Here is a 27880-nt window from a genome sequence, read left to right on the forward strand (position 1 = left end):
CCTCCCTTCATATAACATGCCAGTGGTTCCATTTCTTTACTTGGTAGTTATGTTATTCTATAAATGAACATTAATGGGCTATATGTTGGACATAAATCTTTATACTATTTCATCAACTGTGCAGAACCCAAATTAGGAAGATAGACTAAACAATTCACTTATCCGTATTTTCTGAGAAGCAAACCACTTTCTAGTACCATTCAAATAGCCTCCTTTCTTGATACCTTTTAAAGTATCTCAGAGATGTATGGACATACAATCAGAGTATAAAAGAAAGGGAGACCAACAATTACATATTGCTAAGAGTAGGAAACACTTAAAAGTGTGAAACAGGCCAGGCACGGTGGCTCATGCCTGTAATCCCAGCACTTTGGGAGGTCAAGGCAGGTGGATCGCTTGAGGTCAGGAGTTTGAGACCAGCCTGGCCAACATGGTGGAACCCCATCTCTACTAAAAATACAAAAATTAGCCAGGCATGGTGGCACATGCCTGTAATCCCAGTTACTTGGGAGGCTGAGGCAGGAGAATTGCTTGATCCTGGGAGGCAGAGGTTGCAGTGAGCCAAGGTCGCATCACTGCACTCCAGCCTGGGTAACAGAGCGAAACTCCTCTCAAAAAAAAAAAAAAGTGTGAAATAAAGCAGAAAACAGGAAAAGACTAGAAGTATTAGAAAGAACAATATAAGCCTAGGTAGCAAAGAACCAAAGAATCAAGATGAAACAAAAAATAAGGGAAATGGGAACACATGTAACAAGGATATAATTTTTCAATTTAAAAAAATGCAATTAATATGAAGGAGGCTCTAAAGCTAGAAATTTTCATAAAGTAAAACCTATCACATACCTTTAATTTTTCCCTTTTCAACAAATATTTACTGAGAATTTGCAAGGCACTATTTATATAGCACTGTCACTGCCTTCTAAGTAGGCAAAAGAGAATACTGGGAAAATAAAAGTAAAGAGACCAGAGAGAAGGTACTCTGAAGCACAAAAGTTTTTATTTTGAAGAAGTCCAATTTATCCATTTTTTTCTTTTGTTGCTTCTTTTGATGTCATATCCAAGAAACCTACCTCAAGGCCATGAAGATTTATTTTTACATTTTCTTCTAAGAGTTTCAGTTTTACCTCTTATATTTAGGTCCATGATCCATTTTCAGTTCATTTTCATATATGGTATAAGGCAGGGATCCAACTTCACACTTTTGCACATGGATATCTATTTGTTCCAGCATCATTTGTTGAAAAGACCATTGTTTCTCCCACTGAATTACCTTGCCACCCTTGTCAAAAATCAACTGACCATAAAAGTAAGGGTTTACTTTCTGGATACTTAATTCTATTTCATTGAGCTAAATGTCTATCCTATGCCAGTATCACACCATCTTGATTCACATAGCTTTGCAGTAAATTTTTTAATTGGAAAAAGTGAGTCCTCCAAATTTTTTGTTCTTTCTTTAACACTGTTTGGCTATTCTGGGCCCTTTACATTCCCATATAAATTTTAGAATGAGTTTGTTACTTTCTCTTTTTTGTTTTTTTTGACACAGAGTCTCGCTGTTGGCCAGGTTGGAGTGCAGTGGTGCGATCTCAGCTCAGTGTAACCTCCTTCTCCCTGACTCAAGCGATTCTCCTCCCTCAGCCTCCTGAATACCTGGGATTACAGGCATGTGCCACCACGCCTGGCTAATTTTTGTATTTTTAATAGAGATGGGATTTCACCACGTTGGCCAGGCTGTTCTCAAACTCCTGACATCAGGTGATCCACCTGCCTCCACCTCCCAAAGTGCTGGGATTACAGGCGTGAGCCACTGCACCCAGCCTGAGTTTCTCAATTTCTGGAAAAAAAAAAAAGGAAAGAAAAAGAAGGGGAGGAAAAAAAGGCAGCTGGGGTTTTGATACAAAAATTAGCCAGGCATAGTGGCTCACACCTGTAGTCCCAGCTACTTGCAGGGCTGAGGCAGGACGATTGCTTGAGCCCAATGAGTAAGCCCTATGCGCACAAAAAAAAAAAAAGAAAAAAATTCACTTAAAAGTCTTTAATTAAGTAGTTAGACCTCCAGGTCCCCTTTCCATTGCTAGGCTATTACCTCAGCTTCAACTTCATCTCCTATTCTCCAGGATACCAGAAGTTCTAGAAGACAAAAGGGCTCTGGGGAAGGGAAGGGTAAGCAATGGGAACAGGGATGGAGTAGGAAGTGTGGGCTTAGGTGAAAGTATGCATTTTGAAATGTGGGACTGCTTCAGCCCCCTTTAAATCACCCATCCTGCTACCAAAATATATACCCCTCTTCGAGGGAGGTCAAAATTGACCAACCCCACCTACTTTCAAACCAAGAAGTCTGTGAAAACCCTCTAACTCAGAAGAATAACTTAGTGAAAATAAACTACGCAGGGAGAAGAAAACTTCAAAAATAACCATCATTAATATCTTCAGAAAATTAAGGCAAATTATAGCCATGAAACAAGAACAAGGGGCTATTAAAATATTCAGAGAATAGGGTCGGGCGCAGTGTCTCACACCTGTAATCCCAACACTTTGGGAGGCTGACGCAGGCGGATCACCTGAGGTCAGGAGTTCAAGACCAGCCTGACCAACATGGTGAAACCCTATCTCTACTAAAAATACAAAATTAGCTGGGCGTGGTGGTACATGCCTGTAATCCCAGCTACTCAGGAGGCTGAGGCAGTAGAATCACTTTAACCCAGGAGGCAGAGGTTACAGTGACCCGAGATCACGCCATTGCACTCAAGCCTGGGCAACAGGAGTGAAACTCTGTCTCAAAAAAAAAAAAAAAAAAATTCAGAGAATACAAGATCTTGGAAATTAAAACATGACAGTAGAAATTAAAAACACAACAGAAATCATCAATTCCACTCTATACTCAAGAGAATTGAAAACTTATGCCCACACAAAAACTTGTAACGGAATATTCACAGTAGCACTACTCCTAACAGCCAAAAGTGAAAACAATTCCAATGTCCATCAGCTGATGAATGGATAAGCAAATGTGGCATATCCATACAATGGAATATTACCTAGCCATAAAAACAAATATATTGGGCCTGACATGATGGCTCACGCCTGTAATCCCAGCACTTTGGAAGGCCAAAGCAGGTGGATCACTTGAGGTCAAGAATTGGATACCAGCCTGGTCAACATGGTGAAACCCCATCTACTAAAAAAAAAAAAAAAAAAAAAATGCAAAGATTAGCCAGGCACGGTGGGACACATCTGTAATCCCAGTTACTTGGGAGGCTGAGGCATGAGAATCGCTTGAACCCAGGAGGCAGAGGTTACAGTGAGCCAAGCTCGCATCACTGCACTCCATCCAGCCTGGGCAACACAGCAAGACTGTCTCAAGAAAGAAAGAATAAAAAAGGAATAAAGTATTGATTCGTGCTACATACAACAAGGTTGAATCATGAAAACATGAGAAGTGATAAAAGCCAGACACAAAGATTACATATTGAATAACTTCATTTATGTAAAATGTCCAGAATAGGTAAATCCATAGGGACAGAAAGTATAACAGACTAGTGCTTTCCACAAAGTCTCGGGTAAAGAGGAAATGGAGAGTGACTGCTATGGTATGAAGTTTCCTTCCAGGGGTAATGAAAACCTTCTGGAATTAGGGCTGATGGCTGCACAACTTTGTGACTACACTAAAAAACCACTGAAAAGGTCACTACTTTAAAGGGGTAAATTTTATGACACACGAGTAGTACCTCAATAAAAAAATTAGTTTTACAAAACTCAGGTTGGGAAATAAAGTTCAAGAAGTCTTACAGAAAACAGAGAAAAAAAAAAAAAAGAGGTAGAAAATAAGAGAGAAAAATATATAAGGTTAAAGTATCAGTCCAGAGGGACCAACGTTCAAATAACTGGAGAAAGAGAAAACAGGCTGGGTATGGTGGTTCATGTCTGTAATCCCAACATTTTGGGAGACCAAGGCAGGTGGATCCCTTGAGCTCAGGAGTTCAAGCCTGGACAACATGGCAAAACCTCCTCTCATCTCTATCAAAAACTACAAATATTAGCTAGGTGTGGTGGGGACTGAGGCGGGAGCATCGCTTGAGCCCAGAAGGTTGAGGTTGTAGTGAGTCATGATGATGCCACTGTACTCCAGCCTGGGTGACAAAGTGAGACCCTGTCTCAAAAAAAAAAAAAAAAAAAAAAGAAGAGAGAGAGAGAAAAAACAAAAATAAATTATTAATAAAATAACTTCCCAGAAGTTAAGAACATGAGGTGCCAGACTAAAAGGGCCCAGAGTGTTCAACACAAGTCCTGAGTTCACACCAAGGTATATCTTAGTGAATTTTAAACAACGAGAACAAAGATGACTTTACAAGCTTCCACGGGGTAGGAAAGTCAGGCCACACATAAAAGATTAAGAATGGCTTCAAGACTTTCAAAAGTAATTCTGGAAACAAGAAGATGATAAGAGTGATGCCTTCAAACTCTTGAAGGAAAATTATAGACAATCTATAAGTAGCCTATACCAGTCAAATCCCTCTTTTTCATACTTGATTATTAAAGGCATTTTCAGACATGAAAGGTCTCAAAAATTTACCTCTTTTACACTCTTTGTCAATAAGCTACTAGAAGATAGGCTTCAGCAAGTAAAACTGAAAAACCAACTGAGAGGGAAACTTAGCATACAGGAAATAAATCAAACACAGAAGAGGGGCAAAAGGGAATCTCCAGAAGAATGACAGGTGTATCTCAGAAAGAAAGCTACAGATTGGAACAATATGACTCAAGAGACATAATGAAGGACTGTCATTACCAAAATCCCCACAGCCTTTGGGGCACATCCATTTAACATGAGATGTGCCTGGTCCAGGTTTTCATTGGAATTTAGTTTGTCTTGACCCCGTGTTGATGAAGTTCCTGGAGCCTAGATGGGCTGAAGACTTATTTCACAGCACAGACATGTTTTGCTTTTCCTTATTCTTGAGAGCTAGAGCGTGATAAGCTTAGCTTAGAAGCAAAACCACATAGAGCAATCTACTCTCCCAATCACATTTCTTCTAGATATTTACCGTAGTATCTTGTAAACACTTTAGTTTTGCCAGATTCCCTGACTGTGGGGAGCCTGTGTTTCTCCAGACTCAATAACAAACTTTCCCAATGACTTATCCAAAAAGGATCAAGGAAGACTCTTTTCAGCTTATCTTCTGAGAGCTTTCATCTAATAGCAGTATGTACCTTTCCTTTCACAGCCTCAGTTGATGCTTGCTATTCAGTTTTCCAAAACAAAATGATATACTTCTTAGGGATACATACCATGGCAGAGATTGGCTCATTGTTCACCAAGGCGTTTTCCCTTTCCTTCCTTGCAGTTAAGTGTAGCCATTTGACTCAGTTCTAGCCAGTGGAATGTGGACAAAACTGATGTATACCACATCCTGGCCTGGCCCATCAAACTTTCCATGCAATCTACCACAGTCCCTCTCTTTGTCCTCGCATCTGCCAGCCAGATGCAGGAAATTCAAAGTCTCTGAGGCCCCAGGGGGTGGTAGAATCACTAGCTGAAAGCAGCCTGAGTCCCTCAATGACTCTGTGGAACAGACCACCACTCTGTCACTGCTTTTCAACTCACAGCAAAGATGTGAGTGAGAAATAAATTTTGTGTTAAAAACCACTGACTTGGTAATTATTCATTAAAGTAGTTCAGCCTATCCTGACTAACAGACTTAGAGAGGTAGTAGAGCTTTTTGGTTTTTCAAAATTAAACATTTTGGCCAAAAATACATGTATGGACATGGAGGATATTGCAGGCTTGAGCAGAGAATGGTCCCAAGAGAATGAGTAATATGTTAAAATAGGCTTGTGATTTCCTGGGAGGGAGGGGGTGCCATTAAAGGATATCTTGAGGAAACTTCTAGGATAAATGTAACATGTAATTTCTTGACCTAGGTAGTGAGACCACAGGTGTTCATGTATTCTTCTTCCTAAAACTGTATTTTTGTTTTATATTTCTCTATAGTCCACAACTAATTATTTTATGCAAAATAAATTCATTTTATAGCTTATAAATTGATGTTATAAGCTAGAATGGATGGATGGATAGATACACAGATAGATAAAGACTCTTGAAAAATCTGTTGGCGCATTTAGGGGGAAAGCAACAGGTAAACAGAAAATTATGCAAATGTAAAAGGCAAATTTTAACTCCCTGAAAAAACAAAGTTAAACAAGAAAGGAAACAAGTATGATATACTACATGGCTGATCAGTAAACAATATTTATTTCTTTATAATGAAAACACCAACTATTGATTTAAAATTTCAAAATTGGAATGTTGCAGGGAGGGAAAGTGGGATGAAATAGTGAAGAAATACAAAAGAACAATAAAACCACCAGTAAGTCCCACCATCTGAAGATATTCCTATTTTAATAACATTATTTTTTAAACAAAAATTGGTTAATATGGCAGGGCATGGCGGCTCATGCCTGTAATTCCAGCACTTTGGAAGGCTGAAGTGGGCAGATCACCTGAGGTCAGGAGTTCGAGATCAGCCTGACCAACATGGTGAAACCCATCTCTACTAAAAATACAAAAATTAGCCAGGCATGGTAGCAGGCGCCTGTAATCTCAGCCACATGGGAGGCAGAGGCGGGAAAATTGCTTGAATGTGGGAGGCAGAGGTTGCAGTGAGCCAAGATCATGCCACTGCACTCCAGCCTGGATGACAGAAAAAGACTCCGTCTCAAAAAAAAAAAAAAGTTCCTAAAACATGCTATTTTGTAACCAGTTATGGTAGACAAATTCTAAGGTGGTTCTCCACCCTAATCGCCCTTCCTACTGTTCACACCTTTGTGTAATTACTTCCCCCATGAATGTAGGTGGGTCCTGTGACTTACTTCTAACCAACAGAATATGGCAAAGGTTATATAGGATGCTACTCCCATAACTATGTTACATTAAATAAGACTGTCTTGCAGCCTGGTGCGGTGGCTGACGCCTGTAATCCCAGCACTTTGGGAGGCCGAGGCTGGCAGATCACGAGGTCAGGAGATCGAGACCATCCTGGCTAACATGGTGAAACCCCATCATTTCTAAAAATACAAAAAATTAGCCAGGCGTGGTGGTGAGCACCTGTAGTTCCAGCTACTTGGGAGGCTGAGGCAGGAGAATGGCGTGAACCTGGGAGGCGGAGCTTCCAGTGAGCCGAGACTGCACCACTGCACTCCAGCCTGGGTGACAGAGCGAGACTCTGTCTCAAAAAAAAAAACAAAAAAACAAAAAAAAATGAACTGTGCATGTGAGGGATCTAGGTTGTGCGTTCCTTATGAGAATCTAATGCCTGATGATCATCTGAGATGAAATGGTTTCATCCCGAAACCAACCCCCCCACCCACCCCACCCCCGTCCATGGAAAAATTGCTTTCCACAAAACTGAATCCTGGTGCCAAAAAGGTTGGGGACCATTGCCTTATACCATATAGAAAAGTTAACTCAGGGGTCAGGCATGGTGGCTAACGCCTATTATCCCAGCACTTTGGGAGGCCAAGGCAGGCGGATCACCTGAGGTCAAGAGTTCAAGACCAGCCTGACCAGTGAAACCCTGTCTCTACTAAAAATACAAAAATTAGCTGGGCATGGTGGCAGGTGCCTGTAATCCCATCTACTTGGGAGGCTGAGGCCGGAGAATTGCTCGAACCCAGGAGGTGGTGGAGGTTGCAGTGAGCCCGAGATTGCACCATTGCACTCTAGCCCGGGCGACAAGAGAGAAACTCTGTCACAAAAAAAAGAAAAGAAAAGAGAAAGAAGAAAGAAAGAAAGAAAGAAAGAAAGAAAGAAAGAAAGAAAGAAAGAAAGAAAGAAAAGAAAGAAAGAAAGAAGAAAAAACTCAAAATGGATCAAAGACCTAAACAAATGAGCTAAAACCATAAAACTCGTAGGAGAAAATATATGGGAAAAACTTCATGATATTGAATTTGGCAATGATTTCTTGGACATAATACCAAAAGCACAAGCAACAAAAGAAAAGGTAAGTTGGATTTCATCAAAATTAAAAACTCTGGGCAGGGCGCGGTGGCTCACATCTGGAATCCCAGCACTTTGGAAGGCAGGGGGATCACGAGGTCAGGAGTTCAAGGCCAGCCTGGCCAACATGGTGAAAACCCGTCTCTACTAAAAATACAAAAATTAGCCAGGCGTGGTGGCACATGCCTGTAATCCCAGCTATTCAGGAGACTGAGGCAGGAGAATAGCTTGAACCCAGGAGGCGGAGGTTGCAGTGAGCCAAGATTGGGCCACTGCACTCCAGCCTGGGCAGAGCAAGACTCCATCTTAAAATAACATAACGTAAAATAAAATAAAATAAAATAAAATAAAATAAAATAAAATAAAATAAAATAAAAAAACTGTGTACATCAAAGCACACTATCAAAAAGTAAAAAGGCAAACCACGGAATAAAAAAAAATTTGCAAATCACATAGCTGATAAAGGATTGATATAAAGAACTCCTACAACTAAGCAACAACAAAAACCCAATTAAAAAGATAAAAGACATAAGTAGACATTTCTTCAAAGAAGATACAAAAATGGTCACATGAAAAGATGCTCAGCCGGGCATGATGGCTCAACATACGTAATCCCAGCACTTTGGAAGGCTGAGGCAGGAGTATTGCTCGAGCCCAGGAGTTGGAGACCAGCCTGGACGTTGTTTGAACCCAGAGTTGGAGACCAGCCTGGGCAACATGTCTCTACAAAATATAAAAAAAAAAGAGGCAAGGCACAGTGGCTCATGCCTGTAATCCCAGCACTTTGGGAGGCTGAGGTGGGCGGATCACCTGAGGTTGGGAGTTCGAGACCAGCCTGGTCAACATGGAGAAACCCCATCTCTACTGTAAATACAAAATTAGCTGGACATGGTGGCGCATGCCTGTAATCCCAGCTACTTGGGAGGCTGAGGCAGAATCGCTTCAACCTGGGAGGCAGAGGTTGCAGTGAGCAGAGATAGTGCCACTGCACTCCAGCCTGGGCAACGAGAGCGAAACTCTGTCTCAAAAAAAAAAAACAAACAAAAAGAAGGAGAAAAGAAAATCAGCTGAACATGGTGGTACATGCCTGTGGTCCCAGCTACTGGAGAGGCTGAGGTGGGAGGATCATTTTAGCCCAGGAGGTCGAGGCTGCAGTGAGGCATGATTGTGCCACTACACTCCAGCCTAGGTGCCAAAGCAAAATCTTGTCTCAAAAAAAGAAAAAAAGAAAGAAAGAAAAGAAGAGAAAAAGAAACGATGCACAATGTCACCCATCACCAGGGAAATACAAATTAAAACCACAGTGAAATACCACCCTATTAGAGATTTTATTTTAAAAATAATAGTTTTTTTGTTAGAAAACAGGGCCAGGCACAAGCAGGCCGGGCGCAGTGGCTCACACCTGTAATCCCAGCACTTTGGGAGGCCGAGGCGGGCAGATCACAAAGTCAGGAGTTCGAGACCAGCCTGGCCAATAGGGTGAAACCCCGTCTCTACTGAAAATACGAAAGTTAGCCGGGCGTGGTGGCGGGTGCCCATAGTCCCAGCTACTTCGGAGGCTAAGGCAGGAGAATCGCTTAAACCCAGGAGGGAGAGGTTGCAGTGAGCCGAGATCGCGCCACTGCACTCTAGCCTAGGCAACAGAGCAACACTCTGTCTCAAAAAAAAAAAAAAAAAGAAAAAGAAAAAAGAAAAAAAAAAAGAAAACGGGACCAGGAACAATGGCTCACACCTGTAATCCCAGCACTTTGGGAGGCCAAGGCTGGTGGATCACTTGAGCTCAGGAGTTTGAGACCCTCCTGGGCTAATGGAGAGACCTCATCTCTACAAAATATACAAAAATTAGCCAGGCATGGCAGTGCACACCTGTACTCCCAGCTACTCGGGAGACTGAGATGGGAAGGAACACTTAAGCCCGGGAGGTCAAGGCTACAGTGAGCTGTGGTCAGGCCACTGCATTCCAGTCTTGGTGACAGAGTGAGACCCTGGCTCAACATAAATAAAAATCAATCAATAAGAAAACAGAAAATAGTAAATGTTGGCAAGGATGTGGAGAAACTGAAACCCTTGTGCATTGCTGGTGGTAATGTAAAATGGTGTAGCCATTGTGGAAAATAGTATGGTGGTTTCTCAAAATATTAAGCATAGAATTACCAAATGAAATTTGGTAATTATCAAATTACTAGCAATTCCACTTCTGGGTATATACACAAAAGAATTGAATGTGGCACTCAAACAGATATTTGCGTACTCATATTCATGGTGGCACTATTCCCAAAAGCAGAAAGATGGAAAAACCCATCTATCAAAAGATGATTAAACAATACGGAATAAACATACGAAGGAATATTTTTCAGCCTTAAATGAAATTCTGATACATGCTACGACATGGATGAATCTTGAAGACATCATGCTAAGAGAAATGAGCCAGACACAAAGACAAATATTACATAATTCCATTTATACGAGGTACCTGGAGTACACAAATTCATAGAGTCAAAAAGTAGAACGATGGTTACCAAGGGCTATGGGCATGAGGTGATATTGTTTAATGGGCAGAGCTTGTTTAGGATGATGAAAAAGTTATGGAGATGGATAGAGGTGATAGTTACACAATAATGTAAATGTACTTTATACCACCAAATTGTACACTTAAAAATGGTTTAAATGATAAATTTTAAGTTATGTACACAGTCATGTGCTGCATAAGGATGTTCCAGTCAACAATGTATTACACATATTATAGTGGTCCCATAAGATTATAATGGAGCTGCCCTATACACGTGTGCCCTTTTAAGAGATGGGGCCTCACTATGTTGCCCAGGCTGGAATGCAGTGCCTATTCACAGATGTGCTCATAGCACACTACAGCCTAGAACTCCTGATCTCAAGTGATCCTCCTACCTCAGCCTGAGTACCTGGAATTACCGGTGCACACCACCATGCCTGGCCTATTTTCTAATCTTTTATATCATATTTTAACTGTACCTTTTCTATGTTTAGATACACGAAAATTTACCATTGTGTTATAATTGTCTACAGTTATAGTATTCAGTACAGTGACATGCTGCACAAGTTTATGGCCCAGGAACCACAGACTATACCATATAGTCTAGGTGTGTAGTAGGCTATACTGTCCAATTTAGTGTAAGTATACTCTATGATGTTTGCTTGACAAAATTACCTAATGATGCATCTCCCAGAACATATTCCTGTCATTAAGCAACAAATGACTGTATTTTACCATAATAAAAATATTTTTAAAAAAGGTCAACAGAGTAAATTTTATGTTATCTATATTGTACCACAATTTTAAAAACAAAACAAACTTTATTGGATTGCAAAGGATGAATCTGGCAAGACAACAAGAACAATGCCCTCTCATTTCCTTGACTGTTCACCTAGATACAGCATTATCTGTGACAAGGGAAAAAACATCTAATCTAAAGCTGAATTTTTTTCTACATTTAGTCCTATAATCCTTAGGTCACTTAACTGGGATACTCACTTTTTAAAAAAAGCAACGCTATATATTCCGTTTGTTCATGATTTAAGCCATTTAACAGGGAAATAAATATTTTAACATCCTAATCCTCTGCATACAGTACGGTATACTCTAACTTACAAAACAGAAAGCCAAAAGATTTCTCCTAGCTGTTAATATATTTCTACTTAGGAAAGTGGGCATGTAAGGAACAACATGCTCAGAACAGTAACATAAAAATTAGATTTGCTTCCCTAAAGCAGTAAAGATATCTGTTATATCAAAAGTAGTTAAAATGTGGTAATGAAGGAACACTAAGATATACAGGGTTCAAAATGAAAACAATGGAAAAAGATAATCCATGATTCTTTAATGAAGGTGTTTATATTCCACCTCTGAGAAAGCACCCTGGTATGTATTCCAAGGCTTTTCCCAGCTCTTTACCACTTTCTTTCACTGCTGCTTTTTATTTCTTTTCTTTTTCTTTTTCTTTTTTTTCCCGAGGAGGAAAGGAAGGCAGAGACAGAGAAGGGAAAATAAGATAATGAGAATAAACTGATAAGGAAGAAAGAAAAACTAGTTTATTTTTTCTCCTCACACTGAATCCTAAATACATTATCATCATCATCATTCTCATCATCATAAATGTGAACAACTGCAAATAACTGAAGGCAAAGGAAAACTAAATTTCCTCCAGTCACAACCTAATCTAAAGCAAAAAAGTGGGGGTGGGGGGGGGTCCATCTGCAGGCTTGCATCTGTAAATTAAGTTTGTATGCTGAATTCTTCAAACAATCTTGACTGTAATACAAAGCTGCTGTTAAATATGGTGACATGAACCTTGGTCTAAGGGTGGAACACTAAGTTCTTTCAACAGCTTTCTAGCCTGAGAAGTGACATCAGTTAAAGAACTTTAAACCCAAGTGTTTCATTCACTAAGTATAAACAAATCAAGGTTTTCATAAGACACCACACAGTACAAACTAAGAGTTTAAAGATATAACTTCATGATACTATATAGTACCACAGGAAAAGCAGAATGAGAATTTGGGAAGAAGCTAATTTATCTGTCTGAACTCAAAATAATCGTGTAGAATAGTCCATTATTCCAAGAGTCCTTTTGATCTTAACGACAAATACCAAGGTCTCTGAATTGGACTGCCATTTTAACTGGGGCCCTCCCTATGCCAGTAACAATAATGCTTTTTCCCCAATGTAAAACATTTGACTGATTCTTGGCAAACACTCTCATATAACCAGAAGATAACATCAATGCTGGCACAATCCTATGCTCCTTCTCGTGCACCTTTTTCTAAAAACTTTCCTCCTGGACGGGCGCAGTGGCTCATGCTTGTAATCCCAGCAATTTGGGAGGCCAAGGTGGGTGAACAACGTGAGCCCAGGAGTTAGAGACCAGCGTGGGCAACATGCGGACACCCCGTTTCTACAAAAAATACAAAAATTGGCCCTGTGTGATGATGTATGCATGTAGTCCCAGCTACTTGGGAGGCTGAGGTGGGACAATCACCCAAGCCCAGGAAGTCGAGGCTGCAGTGATCTGTGTTCATACCACTGGACTCCAGCGTGGGCATCAGAGTGAGACCCTGTCTCAAAACAAACACACAAACAAACAAAACCTTTATTCCTTAGCTTTCCTTAATAAGAGGAAGAAGCAGGGGAGGAGGAGGTAGCAGCAAAAACTTGGGATCCTCGGATATACGGGCTAAGTAGTTGTTCACCCCAAAACCTAGCCTTAATCTTCTGAAGGCAAAATGTCCTTTATAACTCCCCCTTCTGTGCTTGCCACTGATCCTAAACCGCAGGCCTTCCTGACTTGCAAGAGGACCAGGCCAGATTATGGTTATGTGGTAGGTTCTGTCAGGCAAGCTTTGACAAGGTCTCAAAATAGACCCTGGGCACAAGCCAGGGAAGCTGCCACTCATGAGTTCCGACTTCATCAAACTATAGCCCTTCAGTATGTAATTTTTTTTTTTTTCTCTCTAGTGTCTCTCTCATTTCAAAAAGGCAAAGAATCCTGAACCTCCTCCTGGCCACAAGTAACCTATATAACATCAAACCTAAGCCTCCTTTATTCTGTTTACAAAAACTTTGCAGAATAAAGATTGAATCTGTACCTACTTCCTGCCTTGAGAAAGTAATCCATCAAATAGCACTCTAGTTTGCAAAAGGATTTTTGGATCTCAAACTCCATAGAGGTTTATTTTATTATGTATAGATTAGGATGTGGAAGGTAAAGGAAAAAAGGAGGTAGATTATTTACTTCTTTCCTGACTAATAATATAGTAGCCGACTTATGCAGGGCAAGAAGTTAAACTATACACAATGCTTTTAATTGATACTGGTCATAAAATTCTGAAACAACCTACTTAAGATGTAGCCATTTAACTATTATCAAATATAAATGCTTCTATATGACAGTACCAGTCTTCAAACCACAATATTTCTACTTTTACCAATACAAATAAAATTAATCACCTGACACTCAAATGTTTTTAAGTACCTTATAAAATAATTTGCAATATTTTTTAAATGGAGAGATGGATAAAGAATACAAAGTAATTAAGAGCTCCTTTCCCCTTCCACAAGCCCAAGAAATAGGTTAAATTCTATTATAAATAAAGCCAACATAGGATTGAAATAGTTTTAACTTTTCATAACTTCAGTCTCAATCTTACAGTCACACTTTGAAAATACATTCTGTATAGATACTAACTAATGCAAAGACTTATATATGTATTGTTCATTATAGCAGTGTTTGTAGAAGGCTAAAAACAACCTAAATATCTGTCAATAGAAAATGATAAAATAAATTATGGAAAATGAATAAATTATGGTTCATCTACACTAGCAAGGCATGCGGTCTTTTTAAAAAAAGTAAGAAATATGTGCTAAATACAAAAAGATCTTCATATGCCAAAGATAAGAATGAAAGATACAATATATTTCTCCTAGACATATGTGATTGAATATGGTTGCTTGGATTGGGGGGTTGGGGTAAGGAAAGGCTGGGAGTTTGTGATGGAAAGCAGACTATCTTTTCATCATATACCACTTTTTAAAATGTTTTATCAATTTTTAAAAGTCCCATAAACATCTACTGAACCCATGAAATAAGCATTCTCCTTCTATAATGCCATTTCTTCCCCTTCCCTAATTATCTCTACTTTTATCTACTGCTCTCCCTACCACTAGGCTAAAACAAATACATACATATGTTCCCTATGAAGTGGAATTATCTCTTGACTCCCCATCAAAATAAATGAATAATGAACTAATGAAGAAGTATAACACATGATCAACCCAGTTTTTAGCCTAGTTGTTTGACTCCTTTGAAGTCCAGCATAATTTATTATAAGCCAAAAAGTTCACAAGGCAAGTTTTGTTCAATTCCTTCCTTCTGAAGTTTTAAAAGCTGAGTTTTATTGGCCGGGCGTGGTGGCTCATCCCTGTAATCCCAGCACTTTGGGAGGCCAAGGCGGGCGGATCACGAGGTCAGGAGATCGAAGCCATCCTGGCTAACAGAGTGAAACCCCGTCTCTACTAAAAAATAAAAAATAAAAAATTAGCTGGGCGTGGTGGCGGGCGCCTGTAGTCAAAGCTACTGGGTAGGCTGAGGCAGGAGAATGGCATGAACCCGGAAGGCGGAGCTTGCAGTGAGCCGAGATTGCGCCACTGCACTCCAGCCTGGGCGACAGAGCGAGACTCCGTCTAAAAAAAAAAAAGTTGAGTTTCATTTATTTATTTTTGAGACAGGGTCTCACCCTGTCTCCCAGGCTGGAGTGCAGTGGTGTTTTCAGGGCTCACTGCAGAGCTCATGTGGTCTTCCCATCTCAGCCTCACAAGCAGCTGGGACTGCAGGGACACACCACCAGCTAATTTTTTTGTAGAGACAGGGTCTCACTATGTTGCCCAGACTGGTCTTAAACTCCTGGGCTCAAGCAATCCTTCTGCCTTGGCTTCCAAAAGTTGAGTTTTAAATGATGATCACAGATTATATTCTTTATTTGCAGACTGGACAAAGTAGTACATTTTCCCTATTAAAGGACCATCTCTCAATTTAGATGTTCCACATAGAAAGCAACTACCTAAAAGGAAAGAGCTATGAAACAGCCTGTATTTTGCAGGTGCAATGGATAATGATCCTAAGATAAAGACAGAAGAATTTTATTTCCTTTTGAATGATCCTCGTCAACATTCCCAGCACACTGCAAGAATTATTTTTTTCTATATATCATCAACTCTGTTCCTTCTCACACTAGAACAGGGTAAACAATCCACAAAGAGTTCTTCAAGAAATTGCTCCCTCCCTCTTGCTAAATTCATTTCTAATAAAGATTTGTTTTTGTTTTGAGAGACAGAGATACTTTGCCAAATATATTCTCCATATTACCTTTTCCTTTCGTTAACGGAGATACTTAAATCCTGACCTAGGAAGGTTTCCCTTGCATATTTACCTATCAAGACTGTCAGTTACGGTGATTTCCACAAGGGATTTTCCAAAAGGGAATCTGTGTTCACAGGGAACTGAAACTCTTAAGTCACTATTTAAATTAGCTGGACAAAAATCAAAAGCAACATTAGGGAACACTCTGAATATAATGGATACCCAAAGTAAAAAAAAAGATGCCAAAATTTAGTGAAAGAAGTAAAGGAATTTAGTAAGCTAGACCAACAGGATAGACTTGCCATTACTTTATAACTAAAGTTCTTTATAAATGAAAATCAAGGTAAAAATCAGCTGAACTCTAACAGAAGGGAAAGAAAAACAAGAGTAAGGGTATTAAGAACTCTGTGATTTCAACCTTATTTTACTTAACATTTTTAAAGTCAAAAATGAGCAAATTACATTTCAGCAATAAAAAGCTATTTCTAGTTTAAAGTGAATCCATTCCAATCACAACTTCAATACACACTTTCTTCTAGAACAGAACTTAATAACTCATGTAGTTTCATTCTACATTTTTAAAGACAGAATCACAAAAATGGGTGATGCTTTCCACTCAAAAGACTATTTTGTATAGTGCAAATTCTTTCAGTGAACATTTTCGTACCTTAGTGATGGTAGCTCTCCTTTCCACTGACATTTACATCTAGACCCCTTCATTTATCTTCCCACATCTGGCAAAAAAAAAAAAAAAAAGGGAGGGGGAGGAGTAAAATCAAAGCAATCACTTAAAAACCAACAAACTATTCTAAATTCCAGCATTCTGCAAATACTTCAATTTTTATTTCATTACCATTCTTCACGATGATAAATATCCAGCAACAGACCTAACAAAACATAATACAACACTTCCTATAAAATGAGTAAAGAATGCCATCTCATTAGGCAGATACGAACTTAGGTTTCCTCTATTTCAATTTTCAGATTCATAGCAATGATTCACAAAGTGAGTGATCTACCTTCGAAATGAATCACACTTTCCGAAATTCTTATTCTACATATTATAATACTAGGTCATTATCTCTGCATCTGTTAAACAGAGCATGATGTTGGTTAAACAGGGTTAGTGCTGCAAGATATTCAAACCACAACAACCTTGGAGTCCCTGCCAACTAATTCTATTTGCAACACTGCATTCTCCAATAATTGCACTTTTTCATATAGATTTATCCCCAAAATAAAATGTTATCTTGAAAAAATATTATTTTAAACACTGATTAAGAACTTATACATCCATACCCCGCTCTCCTTCTCTCGTTTCATTACTACATCCACATTCTCTTCCCATTATGACAACATAAAAAAATTAAGAGCCACCCTTATCCTTACATATCATTTTTAGTCAATCAATCCACTCTACAATTTTTCTGTTTATAGTAGAAACGCTGAGTCACTAAATGGAAACTCAAAGAAAACCAGCTACTAACAGTTAAGGTTTAGGATACAATATTTATCTAGCCATGTCTCAGCAGCCTGTATTTGTATCTCCCACGGTGAAAAAAGTAAAGCAAACACTTGAACTTTTTTCCCTCTAAGAAAGAAAAAGAAGTGGGTTTCCTTAGGTCCTCCTGCATGCTGCTGGTTACTCACAGGCAGGGCTGACTAGAGTTCTGTAACTTAACAATCTGGGTGTCAATAACGCCTCATATTAGTCAAGTATTAACCCAGCTAGCGCCTGTTAAACCCGCGCGATCCAGCTCAGGTCAAGGAGGAAGAAGTAAAATTCCCAAAAAATGCTACGCCCTACACCGTCCTGACACCGTTCCCTGGGGGTGCTCGTCCCGGGACAGAACCGTAGTGTGGCGTCTAAGGAGGAAGAGAAGGCGCCTAGGGCACCCGAAACGGAGGGACAGCTGCCCAATTTAATTTCTCCCACAGTGGGAATAACACGTACCTTTTCCCCAGCGCGATGGAAGGGTGAGCGTTAGAAATCAGACGGGATGTCTGAGAACGCCGCAGACAGGGGGCGACCCCAGCTCGGGAGCCCGCCGCGGGCCGGCCAGTCCCCAGGGAAGCCCGGCCCCCTAGCCGAGGTCGGAGGCGGCGCGGATCCCACGGGACTGCGGAGGCCGGGAAGAAGGTTCCCAACTCCCCGCTCCCTGCTCCCACCGGGCTGGCGGGAGGAGCGGCCCTTACCTGTGTTAGGGCGCGCGCTGCGACTGCGTCGCTGTCCGGGAAGGGCCGAAGAGCTGCTCGCCCGCCCGGCGCCCGCTGGGGCTATGGGCGAGGGGCGCAGCTGGACGACTCAGTCCTGGGTCCCCGGCCAGGCGGGCGGGGATGGACGCGGCGGCTCCCGTCACTGGCAGCCGGCTAGTCGGTCAGGCCGATGTGCCCTCTGCGCCGCGGCTGAGACAGCGGGAACCGGCCCCAGGAGGAGCCGCAGCCTGAGCGGCCGACTGAGGAGGCGAAGGATGGGCGGGGCCACAGGGTCGACGACCCACTCACCCGGAAGCAGTTGTGGCCGCGACTGCCCGGGAGCGGCGCTGGCCGCGGTCCGGGCTTGCGCCGCGGTCCGGGCTTGCACCCCGCTGGGCAAAGTACCCGGGACTGTCACACGGCGAGCTGAGCCCTGGGCCGGCGGGTGAGGTTCCCCAAGCGGCGATGCCCCTGGCTCCCTGTTCCGCCATTGCGAGCCGTTAGGGCCAAGCTGGAGGGAGGGCGGCGAGGCGCGGCTGCCGGTAGGGCGGGGCCCTGGGCTGCTGGCGGGGCGGAGGCCGGAGGCGGCCTTGGGCGGGTGGCTTCTCTGGGTCCCACGGTTCCTGCCCAGGCTCTTCGAACCAGGACCAGTGCGGGTAATGTGAATTGACACTTGTTCCGGTTCAGGGCTGCCCCACCCCTGGTTGCCCCAAACCCTGCGGCCTGGTGGGCTTGGGCAAGTGGGCTGGAGTAGCGCTCTGTTAGGAAACGAGTATGCGAGGGAGGGAGGGTGGGTGTGGTCGAAATGCCCAAGCCTCGTTTCAAAAATGAAGACGCATGACCTTAAAATTATTTCTGGAGAAGAATGCTTGCGCGAGAGGTGGGGGGGGTGCGGGGAGCGGGATGGAGGGAGGAGTATAGAGTCTGTTAAAAATCTGATAGACACGGACTTGTTATTTATTCCGGAAATATCTAACGAGGCCCACCAGGTTCAAGGCACTGGGGAAGGACCAGGGTCGTGCATTTGAAAAGCTTACCTTAGTGGAATAGACGGGCTGAAGCAAACAAACAAGGTAATGACAGGTGTAGTATGGCTTTGCAGGAAACACACAGAGTGATGAGAAAGATTTTGTAGACGAGGCCTCTGGCTGGATAGGATGGCTAAAAAAGACCTCTAGGAGGAAGTGATAATTGAGGAGCCTCCTGACAAAAAAGGCACGAAATACACCTAACCACGACTTTACATACAGGGACTGCAGATTCCAGAACCCCCTGAATAAGCCCACTAATTCCATGTTGAGCACCTGTCTCTAAAGCCTTCTAAGGGCTGTTTCTGTGCTGCCCACTTCCCCTGCAATTTCAGAAGGCTTGATCACCCTTACAGTTTATGGGGGCTGGCACTGTGGCACTAATGGGGGAGGTTCGAGAGACAGGGAGAATTATACCCATCAGCTTTGAGAGACAAATTCTTTACCTTTTCACTGTTTCTATGTCACTATATTTCTCAGAGTCATGAGTAAACATTAAAACTATGATTTTTACGTTGGCATGTTGTGATCTGAATAAAATGATTAATGACATCTTTTGCCAAATTTGTTGAAGACAAAGGGAGAGGATCTATTCAGATGCAGTACCTGAATAATACCAAAAACCCAACACGTATTAAATATTAACGACATAATTAATAGATTGTCTGGATAATACATTAGATTCTCTTGCCCTTTTAATTTTTCTCCTTAGCCACTTGTTTTGATTCATGCAAACCAGCAGAAATATTTTGCATTGTGTTTCTGGGAAAAGGGACTGGGAGGTAGCTAACACTTAATCACCTTCTATTTACACAGCATTGTGCTAGGAACTTATATATCTCTTCCAGTATTAGGACTAACCTTGAGATATGGGTATCATTATACCCACTTTAGTAACAAAGACATTGAGATTCAGAGAGATTGTGACATACCTAAGGTAGCAAAACTAGTAGCTGGAAGAGCCAAAATTTGAACTCAGATCTCTCTGGCCCTACTAAATGCATCACCATAAATTATTTCATGGGCAATCTTTCCCTGCACATTAATTGATTTATTTCTGCCAAATGTATGTGTTCCTAGATCTTTCTGGAATATTCTGACATGGGAATGCCCCCAGGTCTGTGAGGACTGGCTTCTCTGGGGTTGTATCAATAGATGAAGGAAAATTTTGCAGTTGTTTATACAGTTTGGGGGGTTGAGGTGGTACAATTTGTACATTTTTGTTCCTTTCATAGCAAATTCTTCAGTTTTCTTTGATGAGGCCAAGCAATAAATTTTTTCCTTTCTTAAGAGCAAATACAGGCCGGGCGTGGTGGCTCACGCCTGTAATCCCAGCACTTTGGGAGGCCGAGGTGGGCGGATCACGAGGTCAGGAGATCGAGACCACGGTGAAACCCCATCTCTACTAAAAATACAAAAAATTAGCCGGGCGCAGTGGCGGGCGCCTGTAGTCCCAGCTACTCGGGAGGCTGAGGCAGGAGAATGGCGTGAACCCGGGAGGCGGAGCTTGCAGTGAGCCGAGATTGCACCACTGCACTCCAGCCTGGGCGACAGAGCGAGACTCCGTCTCAAAAAAAAAAAAAAAAAAAAAAAAAAAGAGCAAATACTTATTTTTGTGGTTTTCACAAAAGTTGTCTTTCACAAACACGGTAATACTGTGTTTCACACTGCACATCTCTAAGATGTGAAAGATCATTAGTTCAAACATTAAAAGTAGGATACCACTTTTGAAAGCCTAATATTTGTATTGGTAAAGTGTGTCTGGTCCAGGCGCAATGGCTCACACCTGTAATCCCACTACTTTGGGACGCCAAGACAGGTGAATTGCATAAGCTTAGGAGTTCATGACCAGCCTGGGGAACATGGTGAAACCTTGTCTTTACAAAAAATTAGCTGGGCATGGTGGCATGTGCCTGTTAGTCTCAGCTACTTGGGAGACCCAGGTGGGAGGATTGCTTGGGCCCAGGAGGTCAAGGCTGCAGTAAGATGTGATCGTGCCACTGTCCTCCAGCCTGCATGACAGAGCAGGACCCTGTCTCCAAAAAAAAAGCGTGTGTGTGTGTGTGTTAGAAACATTTTTCTAATTTTATTTAATTCCTTACAAGCCTATGGAAACCTGGCAATGTAATTGTCTTTTACTGTGTATATTTGTTTTAAGTTCTCCTTCTAAGAGTTCCTATCTAGATTTATTTTTTCATGTTGTTATTTTTTCTTTTTTACTTTTTATTTGGATATAATTATTAAAAAGTTGCAAAAATAGTATAGCGGTCCTGTGTAGTATTTGCCCAGTTTACCCTATTGATATCTTACATATCTATAATACCTTATTAAAACCAGGAAATTGACATACTACAGTCTTTAGGTTTTTAATTTATTTTTATGTTTCATATCAAAAAGTTTCCATTTTGCAGTAATTCATTTTTATTATATTTGACTTGGCCCTTCCTCTCCTAAATTAGCAAATGTTAATAAGCTTGTCCTAGTGCTCATCTTGAATTACAAGTTTATTTTTAAAATTATCTGGGTCAACACAATTGAAAGTGATTTATTTGTAAGGTGGTTGCTTTCTCTGGTCATACTGTTCCATGTCATCCTGCCCTAATAAACCTGCAACATTATACAACTTGTGTGTGTATATTTTAACACATCTTCTGACCACTGCAGTTTTTTCACAGATTGTTATCAAAGGAAAACAGAGGAATACAAGACTCCTCATTTGACTGGATTTTTTTAAAAAGTTTCTAAACATCTGTCAAAACAAGAATACTGGGTGGGCATGGTGGCTAACGCCTTGTAATCCAGCACTTTGAGGGGCCAAGGTGGGCAGATACCTTGAGCAAGAGTTCTAGACCAGCCTGGGCAACATGGTGAAATCCTGTCTCTACAAAAAAAAAAAAAAATAGCTGGTTGTGGTGGTCCTCACCTGTAGTCCCAGCTACTCCAGAGGCTGAGGTGGGTGGAGCACTTGAGTCCTGGAGGTCAAAGCTGCAGTGAGCCATGACTACACCACTGCAAGCCAGCCTGGGTGACAGAGCAAGATCCTACCTCAAAAAAAAAAAAAAATAAATAAATAAGAATGCTGTTGGTTAGTGTGCAAAATCTCACTTATGGCTAATTCTAGTTCTACATGGATTCTCCTACCCAGGGCACTCACCCTTTACTCCACCAGAGAATAAACAGGGAAAAAATGAAGGGTAAATTACTTTGTTCAATCTTAGTCTTGAGGAAAGGTTGATGAAAGGGGAAAATTTGGGACTTTGTGTAGGTATCAATTATGTTATGAACACCTAATCACTGATTATCAAGTGATGGTTTTTCTGCATTATATACTTACTATAAATGAGTAAAAAACATCCTTCATATTATAGCTTATTTAACAAACTATTATTTATCTGCTGTGTATCAGCAGGTAAATCAAGCACCCGATTAGGTACTTGACACAGGGACAAAACAATCTCTGCTCTTAAGGAGCTAGAATTCCAGAGTTTCTGTTGATATATATTTTTTTAATGTTAAGCTCTCACTATGTGCTAGATAATTTGCAAATGCTAGACATCCGACGGGAAGCAAAAACAAAAATGTTTCTTTTTCTTATGAAACTGGTAAGGGAGACAATCTCACAAAAGTACCTTTAAAATCTAACAGGTATTACAAAGGGTAGGTATGTGCTGCCATGAGGGCATAAAAGCATTGGGACTTGACCTAACCTGAGGTATCAGAAATGCCTTCTCCTGGGAATAGATGTTTCAAGCCGAGATTTAAAAGTGCCTCAGAGTATAAACTACATGCAGAAGTGGAGGAAAGCAAGAAAGCACAACTAGAGCTCATGATAGAAGCAACAGAGTCCCAGGGACTGAAATGAGAGAATGTGAGATGAGTCTGGAGAGTTAAGGGTCCACCATTCAGGGTCTTAGAGGCTGTGGTAAAGATTCTAATCTTTGTTCCGAAATCTGCAAACCAATCGAGTTTTTAGTGAGAGCAACATGATCAGATTTGTATTTTCAAAAGACCACTCTGACTTCAATGTTAAGAATTCATTCATGCATAGTGTCATGCACCTGTGGTCCCAGCTACTCGGGAGGCTGAGGCACAAGAATCGCTTGAACCAGGGAGGCGTAGGCTGCAGTGAGTCGAGATCATGGCACTGCACTCCAGCCTGGGCCACAGAGTAAGACTTTGCTTCAAAAAAGAAAAATTTTTTAAAAAGAATTCATTTTTGGCCAGGTGTGGTAGCTCACAACTGTAAGCCCAGCACTTTGGGAGGCCGAGGTGAGAGGATTGCTTGCGCCCAGGAGTTTGAGACCAGCCTAAGCAATATAGTGGGACCCCATCTCTACAAAATATAAAAAAATGAAAACATTAGCCAAGTGTGGTGGTGTGCACCTGTAGTCTCAGCTACTCATTCTTTAAATAAATGCATCCTGAGGGCCTGCTATAGACCAAATCCTACTCTGCACACAGAGCACACGGCAGTGGACAACAGACAAATTCCCTATCTGTGAGGATCTTACATACAATATACAAATCATAAATAAGGTAATAGTGCTGTAAGAATATTGGAACAGGGTGAGAATGAAAGGGTAGGGTGGAGTTGCTATTTTATAAGCTTTAATCCTATGAAATTACTGATTTTTAAAAATAATTTTTGACCTGAGAATGACATTACACCTTAGGTTTGAATGGTTCAATCCAGTTGTGTGACATTAGGGTCATATGGTTCAACTTAGTACTTGGAAGAGTCAGAACTAATGAGGTGATCGAAAGAAAGAGAAGCAAGCCATGTAAATACCTGGGAGAAGAGCATTTGAATCAAAGGAACAGCAAGTGCAAAGGCCCTAAAACAAAAATGTGCCTGCCATGTTTGAGGAGCAATAACAAGGCTGAAGAGTAAAGGACAAGTGGGAAGAATGGTAGCAGAGGCCAGATCATACTGGTGACCGTGGTAACAAATTGGCTTTTCTCCTTTTTTTTTTTTTTTGCCTTAAGACAGGGTCTCGCTTTGTCACTCAGGCTGGAGTGCAATGGCGTGCTCATAGCTCACTGCAGTCCTGAACTTCTGGGCTCAAGTGATCTTCCTGCCTTAGCTTCCTTAGTAACTGGGACTACAGGCATCCAGCACCACGCCCAGCCAAGTTTTTTTTTTTAAGAGATGGTATTTCATTATGTTGCCCAGGCTGGTCTTAAACTCCCGCCCACAAGTGATCCTCCCACCTCAGCCTCCTAAAGTCTTCCAAAATGCTGGGATTACAGACGTGAGCTATCACGCCCAGCCTGGTTTTTCCTCTTTGAGTAAGCTAAGCCGTGGGAGGGTTTTGAGCAGAGGAACTACACATCTGCCATTATTTAAAGGACTATTCTGTTAATGGTAGAATATAAGTGGTGGATGCAGAAGTGATTGCTGTAAAATTCTTTCAACTTTGCTGTGTGTTTGAAATTTTTCCTAATAAAATAATAGTTTAAACTGGTTATTGTGAATAGACTTTAGAGGAGCAAAGGTGAGAGCAGGAAGACCAGTTAGGCTATAACAATAATTCAGGTAGCAGTGGAAGTGGTAGGAAGTGGTTGGGAGCAGATGTGGTGTTTGAATTACAAGTCAGTAATTCAGAGGAAATACCAGGTAGGAAATACAAATGTATGAATCCACCTAAAGATTAGGAAAACAAGGACAAATGTCTTGAGAATTAAAAGAAAATGCTCAGAAGTGTACCCTAAAGCCTCTTACTCATGCTTTTGTTCTAGGCTGGTTTTGGTTGTAGATAGTTATCAGTTATTATATACTGCCATTCAGATTATTTATATGTATTACTGTCCACAACTCACTTGTGTTCTAAAGGGTTTTTTTTTTAATAATGTTCTTGTCTTCCCAAGCAGATTATATGCTTTTTGAGAAAAGATGTATTTTTTTGTATACACCCCACAATGCCATATTCCTAGAAGGCATTTTCAATGTTCACAGAATAAAAATATTTGAATACAGAGCTTTTCATGTCTTTTGTTTTTATAAAACATCAATTTTCTTATAAATGTTTAATTTAGACACTTCTGAAAATGAAGGTAGAGTTAGAATTTTCAGTCTGTTGCAACTTATGCCCATTTCAGGTCAGACAAATAAAGAGAGAGCCTTCTGGGGGGTAAAAAAAAAAAAAAAAAAAAGGCCCAGGTGTGTGCCTGTAGTAGTAATGTCAGCTGCCTCAGGAAGCTTGAGCCCAGGAGTCCAAGGCTATATGGCACGACAGTTGTGCCTGTGAATAGCCACTGCACTCCAGCCTGGGCAACATAGCAAGATCCCATTTCTTTTAAAAACAAAATAAAACAAAAAAACCCCAATCAGCTTTTCTCCATATTGGCTTATACTCAGACTTCATCATGTGGCAACAAGACAGTTCTCAAAAACTTTAGTTCTATATTCACTCCAGTCCAAGTCCAGCAAGAGATCCCTTCCGGTAGCTCCTAGATTCACTGAACCAATTACCTTGCTACAGTAATTTGTTAAAGGATAGAGAGTTACCTTCCCATCCTTTAACAAATTACTGTAGCAAGGAAAACTCTTGTGCTATGATTAGCCAAATTTGAGTCATATGCTTTACCTCTGGTCCACCCAAAGATCATGGACTATAGGAGAGGAGTGGTTCCCGGAAGAACAAAATGGAGTACTGTCACCAAAATATAGAAATGGATACTGATGGTGAAAACACAATGCTTACTACACCAACTAACTCAAAGGCCTATGCATTGTTTCTTCCTTAAGCTTTTGAAAGAAGTTAGTCACTGCTATGGCACTCACTTTGAATCTCTTCCAATTCCACACACAATACTGCATTTTTTCCCCTGAATCATCAGGCAGTCATATATTCAGTTGCCATTGAAAAGTAAATGCATGATTATGAAAGTTAACCAGCTGGAAGGGTCAGTATTTCAGTACATCACTTTTCAGGACACTCCCAACTGGTATTGCAGGTAGTTTCTTGTCCTTAAAATTCTTTCCTGTTGTCAAGCTACCTGAAACGTATTTGTCCTCGATACCCTAGGGGCAGGGTGGCTGATGACTAAGGTGCCTGGGAAACACTTCAGAAGCAAGTGACAATGAATTGGCTTAAGCCAATTCATCTTTTAGATGGATATTTAGACTGTAGAATCTTGAAAGGAAAATTTATCTACAGATAACGTCTGTTTTCAGTTTCTTTTTCTTTTTGCACTAACAAGTTATTTTCCCCACATGACGTTTAATCTACCTTACAAAACATTTTTAACATTTTAGTTCAAAATTTGCTTCAGAAAATGGATGACTTTGGTGTGAAACAATTGTTGACTCTATTATTCTAGAATTTGGGATGGCGCCTCTAGTTTGCTGCTTCCTTGGACACCAAACATAACATTCTCTGTTCTAGGACATGCTTCAAGTCGGTCATGAGACTGGCAGAAAATCAAACCAAACTAAATGAATGGTTGTTGAAGTTAATCTCCCATCCTGGAGCTGTGCATGCCATGGAGTAGCCAGCTTTTAACAGGCACAATCCTGATCAAAATCACTGCTCTGTGGTCCTGCTCATCAGAATATTATGGAAACTAGATTTAGGCCTGGTTTCTTTAAAAATAGATGTGATAATGAAATAATCATGTATTATAGCCATTACAATTTCTATTGTAGGAGAAAGTGGATAATGTTTTAATGTAAAACAGTAGGTTACTAAACAATGTGTTCTAGATGAACATTCAACATTTTTGTTTTAATTAGCCAGGCATGTGTGATGACCTACGCCTGTAGCCCTAGCTACTCAGGAGGCTGAGACGGCAGGATTTGCTTGAGCCCAGGATTTCAAGGTTACAGTGAGCTTTGATCACATCACTGCGCTCCAGCCTGGGTGACAGAGCAAGACCCCGTCTCACAAATGATAATACAAATACAGAAAAATACTTGAAAACACACCCAAATGTTAACTTTAAGGAATGGAACTATCAGTTATTTTATTTTATTTTTATTTTCTAAAATACTCAAACGTGAAATATACCACATCTGCGGCCAGGCACGGTGGCTCACGCCTGTAATCCCAGCACTTTCGGAGACTGAGCCGGGCAGATCACCCAAGTTAAGGAGTTTGAGACTAGCCTGGCCAACGTGGTGAAACGCCGTTTCTACTAAAAATACAAAATTAGCCAGGCGTAGTGGTGCACGCCAGTAATCCCAGCTACTTGGGAGGCTGAGAGAGGAGAATCATTTGAACCAAGGAGGCAGAGGTTGCAGTGAGCCGAGATCGAGCCATTGTACTCCAGCCTGGGCGACAAGAACGAAACTCTGTCTCCAGAAAAAAAAAAATTGTCTGTTACTGCTATGGTCTGAATGTTGTCTCCTGCCAAAACTCGTATGTTGAACTCTTAACCCCCAAGGTGATGGTATTAGAAGGTGGGGCCTTCCTGAGGTGATTAGGCCATGACAGCAGAGCACTCATGAACAGGATTAGTGCCCTTATAAAACAGGCCTAAGAGACACCCCTCCCTGGTCCATAATGTGACATTAGAATGAGAAAACAGCTGTCTATGAGGAAGCAGATCCTCACCAGACACTGAATCTGCTGGCACCTTGATCTTGGCCTTCTCAGCCTCCAGAATTTTGAGAAATAAATTTCAGTTGTTTATAAGCCACAAAAGCTATATTTTGTTATAGCAGTCCAAATGGACTAAGACAAATACCAATATGACAGAATCAAAATAAAAAACTAAAAATTAAATCTAGGCTGGGCTGTAATCCTGTAATCCCAATGATTTGGGAGGCCAAA

The 27880-nt window shown here is 41.1% G+C and overlaps 2 protein-coding genes across 53 annotated transcripts in view; one reads left to right on the forward strand and one right to left on the reverse strand.

Annotated features, from left to right (window-relative positions):
- LRRFIP2 (LRR binding FLII interacting protein 2) overlaps positions 1 to 18376 on the reverse strand; it is a 125824-nt gene extending 107448 nt beyond the window's left edge. For 26 of the 46 annotated variants that reach the window (XM_031009646.3, XM_031009641.3, XM_031009643.3 and 23 more), the window contains exons 1-2: positions 18079 to 18220; positions 16550 to 16616 (exon numbers count right to left, since the gene is read on the reverse strand). The gene's annotated coding sequence lies outside the window, so the exon portion shown is untranslated. Of the gene's footprint in view, positions 1 to 16549; positions 16617 to 17836 lie in introns of all 46 variants that reach the window. The other 20 variants (XM_031009647.3, XM_031009644.3, XM_031009636.3 and 17 more) reach the window with 7 other exon arrangements.
- Positions 17883 to 27880, forward strand: part of LOC115933986 (translation initiation factor IF-2) — a 34249-nt gene continuing 24251 nt past the window's right edge. For all 7 annotated transcript variants that reach the window (XR_010132787.1, XR_010132785.1, XR_010132786.1 and 4 more), the window contains exon 1: positions 17883 to 18523. Coding sequence is in view for 4 of the 7 variants with exons in the window: in XM_055382112.2 (XP_055238087.2) it covers positions 17883 to 18523 (641 nt within the window). In the remaining 3 variants the exon portion in view is untranslated. The remainder of the gene's footprint in view (positions 18524 to 27880) is intronic.

The sequence above is a fragment of the Gorilla gorilla genome, chromosome 2, assembly GCF_029281585.2.
Source record: "Gorilla gorilla gorilla isolate KB3781 chromosome 2, NHGRI_mGorGor1-v2.1_pri, whole genome shotgun sequence".
NCBI lineage: Eukaryota > Metazoa > Chordata > Mammalia > Primates > Hominidae > Gorilla > Gorilla gorilla.